Here is an 11,195-nt window from a genome sequence, read left to right on the forward strand (position 1 = left end):
TCATTCCCTCACGTGCTCCGCCTCCTCCTTAGCTAGCATGACTGCTGAAGGAGGAGACGACATACCAGTCCCCGTCGTCGCTTCGCACCATGGTTTGAACCAATGCCGGCCGTGAGAGGTCGCCGTCGCCGGCCACATCCCTGAGGACGCGGCGGTGCTCAGCCCATGCAGGGCACACCGCCACCGTATGCTCCACCGTGTCCTCCGGGCGATCCTTGCATTGATGACACCCGGTTTCCGCCCGCTCAATCAGAAACAGGAACCTACCGAAGCTCCCATGTCCGGTAAGCACCTGTGTCAGGCGGTAGGTGAGGACGCCGTGGCGCCTCTCAAGCCACTCCTCAAAGAAGGGACTTACCATTGCAATGACAGCGAGCCAAGCATAACGATCCCTATAATTTTATTATAACTTTCGTGAGACATACCAAATTAATTATTATGTTATCGGCTTACTCACGTAGCTGTTTGACGAGAAACTCGACTAGTTTCAAGCCATGCCAAACTCAAGTCACCAACAACAGCGCGACAATCGCCACTTGGTGTATCACGGAATGCTGCTCATCAATATGAGCCTCTAGCATGGCTTGAAACTAGTCGAATTCCTCGTCAAACATTTTACGTGAGTAAGCCGATAACATAATAATTAACGATCCCTATAATTAAAAATGAATGAAAAGTCATTCCAATTATATTGAAAAGCGTTTCTTACATAGTTCCGTGGCATTGTGTTATGTAATAAAGAAAGATATGAATATAATACTGCGCGTTACATAAGTAATGAATAAACAATAGAATTTTTATAAAGAGCTGGGAAACTAGTTTTCTGTAATCTATAAAAAAGTTGCATATAAAAAATTCATCATTTTTACATAGGTATATATATTTCGTGCCATCATCATCATCATCAGCCGAGAGACGTCCACTGCTGAACAAAGGCCTCCCCCTTAGTCCTCCCCGTAGAACGACAAGCCGCCACCTGCATCCCCTGTATTTCCATCCATATTTCGTGTATTGCTTTTTTAACTAAACTGAGTGATGTGATTTGGAAGTTATTTTACCTCCCTTCCCAATCTTCCCAAAAGATTTCCCAACAATCTTTAAATTCCTAACCCCCAAAAGGCTGGCAACGCACTTGTACCGCCAATTGGTGTTTCGGATGAATTAAGCTCAAGCACCTATTTACTTACTTGAAGTGATTATGATTTCTGATTTAGTTTTACTTATATTTCTTAATAAGCTCCTGACAGCGCTTTCGCCCGCGTTCCCGTGGGATAAAAATCCTATCACCCAAGTCAGCTCATACCCTATCTGTATACCAAATTTCATCAAAATCCAGCGAATTTCAGCGTGATTGACGGACAAACATCCAAACATACACATTTCACATTTATTTTATTAGTTTGATTACTTGTACATAAATAGTTATCAAATTAATAAAAAGATCTACCAACTCATTCCCAAAATCAAAACCAACCACTTAACTTCAAGAAATCACAATAAAAAACCCCACTTATCGATATCGAATTACCGACAACACCCAACACTACGCCGCAAGAAATTTACAAACAAAAGATACGAAAATTCATACGATACTCATAAGCAGCATTCCTTCCATCTACGACTCATTGCGTGTCGAGAAATGTACCTAATATGTTTTCAAAAATTATCATTATCCTAGTGTGTTTCAAAAATTCAGGTCTCTGTGACTATCTAGAATCAGAGGCCAATTATCTAAAGCCTAAACTCGACAGAAATAACATAGTGAACAAGGGAGTTTGGGTCCGGAATAAGGCGAAAGAGAATCTCTTTGAAAAGAGTCCATTAGGAGACTTCATCTTCCGCGAAAATTCATTGGACGTCGACAATTTACTGCAAAACAACTTTGATGCATTCGGGACGAATTATATGCAGGATTCTCCGTTCGTTTCTGCGTACGTTAAAAGGAATAAACGGGAGGTCAGACGTGAGTATTCGTTTTTTATTTATTATAAATCTTCAAGTGTGGGAGAGCCATGCTTCGGCACGAATGGGCCGGCTCGACCGGTATACCATGGCCTCACCGAAAACCGACGTGAAACAACGGTTGCGTTGTGTGAATGAGGTTACCGGAGGCCCAATTCTCACCTTCCCAATCTTCCCAATCCCCGATTCCCTAATAACCCTTAAATTCCTGTCCTCGAAAAAGCCGGCAACGCACTTGTAACGTCTCTGGTGTTTCTGGTGTGCATGGGCGGAGGAGATTGCTTACCATCAGGTGATCCGTCGGCTCGTTTACCGGCTTATACCGTAAAAAGAAAAATCTTGGATAGCCCGGAGTAATAGCCTGGCCTCATAGAAAACCAGCATGAAATAACATTTACGTTGTTTTCCCTTTTTTAAGGGGAGAAAATCATCCAATGACTTCTCTTACCTTGGGCGAAGCGAGAGGGAGTGTCAGACTCTTACTGACTAAAAATCACCCCGTTTCTATTTCTGCTTATCGAGCCGGAACCCCGGTAAATCCGCTAGGTAGTCTGCAGCTCCGGATCAGGCATTAGCTCTACTGGGTCCCGGGTTTTTACACCTGGTCTCTCCTCCGCTCCCCAAAAGAATGGTGGCATTAACCACTTTAATGATTGTTGCACTATCCCATAAAAAATATATATTTAACTTACTTCTGCCAGCAACTTTGCCCACGTTATTGGGACACAAAGAAGCCTATCTGTTATTCTAAATCATTGGTTCCCAAAGTTGTTTGGATTACGATTAATGAAGTTCCCAAACTCTAGACCCACCTTCCAGGGAATTAAACCGTTACCAATGTGAAAAATCAAATACAGAACGGTTGTTTAGTGCGTCTTCTATAGACAAGGTCCCTTTTTTTGTTAGCCCTGGGAAAAATACTTTATGTATCATCCTCCCTTCAGGAGACTTCCGACGGGAGGAGGGATATATCGAACCAGAAAGTTCCAAAGATTTTTCAGAACGTTCCAACGAAAAAATTCTTCAGCTCTATAAAATATAGTATAGGATATGTAATTTGAAAGAGTCAACTGTGGAGTTTCTTGACTTCGGCAGCAATAGGCCGGATTGACCTGAATGATGCAACGGTCTCATAGAAAATCATTTGTGGGAAACAACGCCGGTATTATGTACACCGTGTGAGTGACTCCGTTAGCGGATGCTCGTTTCAATACCGATTTTATGCTAATCTAGCCGTTTTAACATGATTGAGTAAAAACTTAAAAATAATGGAACCGCCTTCGATTTCTTTACCTCCTCCATGTTTTTGTAAGTTAAAAAAAGAGTCTGATACTTCCTCTTGCCTCACCCAAACTGGAAGAAGTCATTGGATGATTCCCCCCCCCAATCAGGTCAAACTAAGAACCTCCTGTTTTTTAAGTCGGTTAACAAACATACACACAAACTTACTACGCTTCAACTTTTAAACGTACAATGGTGCAATATTATGCTTGTATTATACATATAAACAATCCTGTTGAATCACTCTATCTATTAAAAAAAATGGATTAATCCGTCACGTAGTTTTATAGGGACAGAGAAAGCGACATTATTTTATACTATTATGTAGTAAAGTATGATATAAAATAATTGTTTTTCCATAATATTTTAAAAGAAAGTAAAACACTTTCTTTGACTAGTTAAAAAAGTAAGAGTCAAAGATTCCAATCTGAAATGTGGTAAAACACGTGACCATCTAGAGCGTGGCAGGTATTTTGAAAACATGGCATGTTAAAGTGCTTCTGTAAAAACATGTGATAAGAAGGGTTAGGGTGCTTTTCCACCAGAGATATGTACCTAGCTATGCTACAAAGATGTATTAGCTAAGCTGTGAAATGAAGTGACCGTTTCCACTGATACTAAGCTATGTAGCTGTGCGAGAAAGATGCGCAACTCGAGTATGCGATGTATCAATAGTAGAGAAGCCATCCATAGCACGCATCCATAGCACGCATCCATAGCATGCATCTTTCCATATAAAAAAACATAGCTTAACTAAGTCCGTTTCCACCAGTGCTAAGCTATGTGTACCAATGAATATGATTGGTGAAAGCCAAACACATCCACAGCAACGTAGCATAGCACGTCTCTGGTGGAAAAGTTCTCTTATACAGTCATGTCACACTTGTTGCTTTGCCAGTGGTTCACTGATTGCCCATTTTCAGCCAAATAATGTCTGCTACTAAAATAAAAGTCTCCCCTGGAGAGGACTATAGTCCAATTTTTTGGTTATTTATTATAAAAGTAAAACGAACACGCCTCTAACTTCTAGCAGTACATTGTCACTAACTGTTAATCTGATGTTAATATTATCTGATATTAATCAAATAATTTATTTCAGGTATACGAGAACAGCGTCCTAGAAAGAGTATAATAAAAAACTGCATCGGTAAGGGATGTAAGATGAGCCTAGATGCCCAAGACCAGGGCTCAGACTTAATCAAAACTAAGGTCAACGAACTACGAACCACTTCAGTCTTCAACGACTATCCATACGAAGTAGCCATCCTACCGAATAACAACACAGAAAATGTTAAAAAGGACATTCCTAAAAATGCCAATTATAATTATACTCGAAGCTACGGAATCCCACATACAGAGAGCTTCGCGTTTGAGTCCGACAACGATACAGCGGCAGTAAGAAATATATCGTCACCTAAACGCAGTATGAAATATGATTTCGAAACAGAAATCATCAAAAAGTTCGAATTCACTGAAGATATTAATAAGACACATGCAAATAATGAGTTTAATGATAGTAAAATTACTGATAGGAATATATTTGATAAAGAGTCTGTTTGGCATCAAAATGCACCGATACCAGATGTGAATGTATACAAGGTTGTGCCTAAAGAGCCTCAGAAGAGCAAGCCTGTGACTGAAAGAGGTCTCATAAAAGTTATATCGATGCTTACAAAAACGTTTAAGAAGATTATGAAACAACACAATGAAATAAAAGACATACATTCCAGAATTAACGACATAAATGAAGAATTCATCAAAAACGCTGCTACAGTTACAGGAAAATTCCAAGATTTTGATCTTAAATACTTATATTTGTTGAAATTCCATGAGAAACTGAAGGTATTTGACGCAAAATTGGCTTCGAAACAAGAGTATTTCAAAAACAAAGAACGAGAAATGGCGAGGAATTTTAAAGAGTTTGAAAATCAACAGAAGAAGTTCTTGCAACAGCAACGACAGTTTTACAATATACAGAAGTTGATGCTAGCGCAGAATGAGAAGATTAATCTAAAACAGAATTTGATAGCAAAAACACAGAGTGAGATATCACACAGACAAAACAACTTCGCAAGGATACTTAAAAAGGCAAAACAGTTATACGTTGAAAGTAGAAACCCGACGATTACTAAACTAAGCTCCAGTTTAACTAAAGTATCAAGCCATAATCATAAGTCCGAACCAGTCACACATACCAGTACTGTAACACCATCAACAGAATCAGTTAAAATAAACCTTTTCTCCATACCAACTTCAAACAAATTAGAAAACCAAGACGATCTGATAATGAAAGAAAAAGACGACCAAACGATCGACGATTTGGTCTACAAATATTATTTCAACAACACTTTCATTGACAATTTGATGAAGAATAACATACTAGCCAATGTTATGGGTGCTCCAGATAGCGCCACGCATCAAAGAAATGTTAAAAGCAAGAGGAATGAATTAGAAACTACTATATTATTGCCAGTTTATGAAACAAACGATTCTGAGACTTATTCCCATAAGAATAGGGAAAGGAGATGGATCAACCATCACTCAAGGCATAGGGGGAAAAGACGTTATCGAGGCAAAAACGCAGAAGCAAGTATAGTCAATGCTACTGATGCGAAAATATTGAGAAATAATGTAGTGAACAATGTGCCACTAGCTGCGGACGCCCCTGTACAGAAAGAGACAAAAGATATAAAGATAGAGAACGATCCTTTTTTAATTATGGCGACGAATTTCTGCAATGAAATTCGTCAAAATTTGAATCCGCAAATGTTGAGGTGGTGCGTCGAGAAAGCTTTGAGGAGGTTGCAGTTTCTTGGTGAGATTTGCTTTTAATTTTGTCTTTTTGTTTGTTAAGTACAGTAATGTTAGTACGGGTTTACTTTACTTTTAAAATAATCGTAACGAAAGTGCGTTAGGCGCTCTGATTGGTTGGTTTATTCGATCCGGCCAATCAGACTGGCAGTCTCTCTCCTTATTCCAAAGTTAAATTAAAGTTAAATTACTAATTACTTTTTATTCCTTATTTCATATTTTTTGAAAATAAATACAAAGATGTTCTAAAAGTATCCGCCGCAGCTTTAATGGGAGGTAGTGTTGTGTTTGAACATTACAATAGGGAAGAAATTTCGTAAACCTTATGAGTTGATTCAATTTGAGAACATAAACAAGCTATAAAACATTGACTATACTCTGCATAAGAAGAAGATGCGACAGAAACAGTGAAAGAGATAGCTGTTTCATAACAAAACTCATACGTAGATATTTTTATATAAAAAAGAAAATACTCATAATCTATAATTTATATATATACCATTGCAATCTTCAAACACAACACTACCTCCCATTAAAGCCGTAGCAGATACTTTTAGAACACCTTATAAATGACATCATCCGTATTTGTATTACAGATATAAAAACCCCACCACCACTCTCAACCCCACCACTCTCAACCACTACACCAGAACCACCAATAACCATACCAACTGTAACCAAGCTGAACGAACTAGTCACCAGTTATGCTAAATTAGCTATACCAGCTAAACCAGCTAAACGAGCTAAACCAGCTAATGCTAGAGATGCTGATGCATCCACCACTGTCAATGTAGTGACTGAACCATCTTCTGTCAGCACTGTTGAAGAACCTATTGAAGCTACAGGTGAGGTTTTTGTCAGCTTCTTTTAAACTTTTATGGTATAAACCGGTAAACGAGCAGATGGATCACCTGATGGTAAGCAATCGCCGCCGCCCATGGATTTGAAACACCAGAGGCGTTACAAGTGCGTTGCCGGTTAGGAATTTAAGGGTTGTTGGGGAATCAGGGATTGGGAAGGTTGGTAATTGGGCCTCCGGTAACCTCATTCACACAACGAAACGTATAAGTTGGCAAACGAGCAGATCACAGATCACACAGGTAAGCAATTGCCCGTCGCTGCCCATAGACACCCACAACACCAGAGGCGCTACAAGTGCATTGCCGGCCTTTTGGGGGTTAGGAATTTAAGGGTTGTTGGGAATTGGGCCTCCGGTAACCTCACTCACACAACGCAAGCGTTGTTTTATAAATCTTTTCTGTAAAGCCGTGGTATCACTCCGGTCAAGCCGGCCCATTCGTGCCGAAGCATGGCTCTCCCACACTTAACGCATATTGCTTTCTATAACTACATTTTATTTCAGTATCACCAAGCACAACATTAGCTTCAGAAAATATAACAACAGCTGCTATTAATGAAACAGTTAATAACCAAACTACACTAGATGTCAACCATTTTCCAGGTTTGTTCATAAAACTTTATCATTAGAACTTGAGACGGGATATTTACCATGTTTATTTATGTCTATGAGTTTCTAATATTCCGTTGTTCATCCGTGATCACGGTGCTTGCAACAGTGCCGAAATATCGGAAACTTATAGACATTAATAAACATGGTAAATATCCCGTCTCAAGTTCTAATGATAGTGTTCATATTATAACTTCTTTAGCATGTGGTAACTGCAGAGTAGAAAACATTTGTCACCAAAAGTAGAACTCTACTCTCATAAGAGCTGACTAACGCGATGTCCTGCGTGAGCGATCTAGAAGCGAACGCGAAGCGGTGCGGTGACACGCGAATTCAACGCGATGCGGTGTGACGCGGCGGCTATGTCCTACGTGCATGTGAATCGTTTCGTTTTGTTTCTGTTTCCATAATATATTTTTTTTTAATTTCACAGACAATGAAGAGTTGGAATCGAATTTGAAACAGTATGGTGAGTGTTACATAAAAGTAAATGAAAAGAGCAGACTAGTAGGTACAAAGGTGGTTACATGCGCTTGACCACCACTACTTAATGTTTTTGCTGGGTTCAAGCGATTTAATTTTAAAATGATCACGCGAATCTGTCCTCCATTATTCCAATAATTATGATGTCTGCATAGATGTTATATTGCAAGGAGGTTACACAAAGGACTAACACAGCCTCTCTAGCCTCTCGCATCAGAGGTGAGAGTAGGAGGAGAGCAGATGTAGCCCTCTTCCTGCCCTCTTCTTCTCCACTTAATGGCGATGGTGATGATCATGATGATGATGATGATGATGAAGACTTCTCTCTTTTTCCAGAAATGAAACCAGACTTAGAGGGTAACGTTTACTATGAAGGCAGCATCCATGCCAGTGAGATAAGTAAGACATTATATATATATTATTTAGTACTACTAGCTGATTTACCATTTATGTAATTCAATGTCTAGAAAACTTTTTGTATGTATTTGTTCTCCATGTCGATAACAGATGGCGTAACGTAACCATGTCACTTTTTTGTGTATAACCCATTTATGATTGTAGTTTACGTGGCTAACCAATAGATGGCATTAGTGCGTGTAACCATAATTATGTCCCTTTCTCTGTGTATAACCATTTATGTTCATTGTTTACGTAACCTTACCAATAGATGGCGTTAGTCTTCTAAAATGCTCGAAGAGTCATCTTCTCTTAGGGCAAATAAATATTGTTTTACATACCTTACCAATAGATGGCGTAGTACTCTAAGCGTCAGTTCTCTTAGGGCAAATACATATTGTTTTAGATACCTTACCAATAGATGGCCTTAGTACTCTAAGCCTCATTTCCCTTAGGGTAAAAATTATAAGGATTGATTACAAAAGTCACCCAGTTAGATCAAAGAGCGTAAAGATAAATTTTGTTACAGTGGACAGTGAAAGCCAGGGTATAGACGATATAATGCCTGGATTGGACAGTAATTCCAGGGTAGACATTGATCCTTTGGCCTTCGACCTACAGGCCCAGAGAAGGGCTTTTGTAAGAAGGTGAGTAAATATAAAACGCTCTTTGAAGTAACTGGGTGATGTATAATGGTTTTTCATTGTTAAACTTAAAAATCTGTTGAATGCAAATCCTCAAGCTTCCTTATGCGAACTGCTAGGGAGTGGAACTCCTTGTCGGAGTCTATGTTTCCTGATGGGTATAACCTGGGTGTCTTCAAAGCCCGAGTGAATAGGTTGCTTATGGGCAGACGTGCTCCATCGTAGACCGCATCATCACTTACCATCAGGCGAGATAGCAGCCAAACGTCGGCCCATTTAACATAAAAAAAAACCTCCGCTAGCGCCCGTCACTTTTGCTCCCCATGGCGTTTAATGTGTTTAAGCTTGCCTCATTTGTTTCTTTGGGTATAACTTAACAATGAGAATTCTTATTGATGATACATCCATCTAATATTTCGTCTCTTGTAGTAAGACTATGACCATACAATGGATAAAAACTTCAAAAGGCGCTTAGCTTTTTGGAGAAGACTAGAGAGTGTGGGATTTTTACCTCACTAAAACCACCCCGGTGGCCACTCTCAGCACCTATAAAGGGGCACCTGATGTCCTCTAATTAGACCTGCTCTGGGACCCCATGGTGCAACGCCTGTTACGGCACATCCCTAGGGAGACGTATGTCTTCCATGAGCCTCGCTGTGCAAGTTGCACGGCAGCACGTGACCACTGTGCTACCGTCTCCCCTGAGGCCGCTAAATCCATACCAAGTAACTAATCATACTGTTTTCTATTGTTTCAGATTGAATGAAAAAATAAAAATGTCGCTGGGATAAACAATAAGACAAGTGTAGCCAGAAAACTAATAAAAGCTTATTTTAAAATTTAAATATAACTTAGAATGATGTCCCAAAGTCGATTTTGTAATAACTATAATTTTTATAGATACTTGAAGTAGTATTAAGTTAGGAAAAGCTAATTAGACTTTACAGAAAACCTTTTATAGAGTAAAATACATGAATGAAAATTATTGGTAAGGAAAAGGAAAAATATGACCAAAGAAGAGATAGATAGATTGAGTGAGGGGTAGTGTGTAAGAAAAGAGAGTGAGATGATGATGTCTGATAAGGGAGAATGAAAGGAAAAAGGGGTAATATGAGTAATTTGAAAGAAAGAATTGAAAGAAGATGTGATGAACGACGAAAAAAAAGTTAAAAAATTATAGAAAATATTGTAGCGACGCACATAGGTGATTGACAACACAAATCATCAGATGACGTCACGTGGATTAATTTTATACGCGAATAAATATGTATAGATGATCCCAACTGTCGGGTAATAGACCGCCAGGCACTATCACTTCCCCTAGTTGGAGAATCCTCCTTTTCTGATCTTAGGAAACTTTACTCTCCGTCCCCTTTTTTTGAGGTGGAAAATCCAATCACTTCTCTCGCCTTGGGCGAGACGAGAGAGAGTGTCAGACTCTTAATGGCTAAAAATAAAAACCACCACGTTCCTACTCCTGCTTTTAGAGCCATAGCTAGGGGTAACTCTGTTCTCTAAAATATCATTTACACAAAGTCCACTACAACACAGTGAGATGATGTAAGGCACAAAGTTGTGAGAGTAGATATCATGATAGAAAATGACTGAGAGGAATTAGGCAGATGCAGAGAAAGTATAACAAATGAAAGAGTATACAGGAAACTGAAAGGTTATTGAATGACAATGTCTACATTGTGGAATGGAAGGGCTGATAGAAAGATAGAAGAAAGAGACCACAGAAAAAATGGATCGTATGAGAAATGATATGACAGAAAAGGGAGTGAAGGCAGTGGATAACGTCTGATAGGGGAGTATTGAAAAAGACATATGTAAACATATGTGTGGGAGAGCCATGCTTCGGCACGAATGGGCCGGATGGACAGAAGTGATGCCATACCACGGCCTCACAGAATACCGACGTGAAACAACGCTTGCGTTGTGTGAGTGAGGTTACCGGAGGCCCAATTACCCCACTTCCCAACCTTCCCAATCCCCGATTCCCCAACAACCATTAAATTCCTAACCCTCAAAAGGCCGGCAACGCACTTGTAACGCCTCTGGTGTTCCAAGTGTCCATGGGCAGCGGCGATTGCTTACCATCAGGTGATCCGTCTACTCGTTTACCAGCTTGTACCATAAAAAATTGCGTG

General features: G+C 39.6%; 1 protein-coding gene across 1 annotated transcript; it reads left to right on the top strand.

The window, feature by feature from the left end:
- Positions 1-1,589: 1,589 nt before the first annotated feature.
- On the top strand, positions 1,590-10,375 carry LOC118280517 (uncharacterized). Its single transcript, XM_050702239.1, has 8 exons — positions 1,590-1,963; positions 4,343-6,058; positions 6,651-6,899; positions 7,418-7,516; positions 7,956-7,991; positions 8,342-8,404; positions 8,931-9,048; positions 9,803-10,375. The coding sequence occupies exons 1-8, from the start codon at positions 1,651-1,653 to the stop codon at positions 9,834-9,836; spliced, it is 2,628 nt and encodes an 875-aa protein (XP_050558196.1). The 5' UTR covers positions 1,590-1,650; the 3' UTR covers positions 9,837-10,375.
- Positions 10,376-11,195: the final 820 nt, after the last annotated feature.

This window comes from Spodoptera frugiperda, chromosome 21 (assembly GCF_023101765.2).
Source record: "Spodoptera frugiperda isolate SF20-4 chromosome 21, AGI-APGP_CSIRO_Sfru_2.0, whole genome shotgun sequence".
Lineage (NCBI taxonomy): Eukaryota > Metazoa > Arthropoda > Insecta > Lepidoptera > Noctuidae > Spodoptera > Spodoptera frugiperda.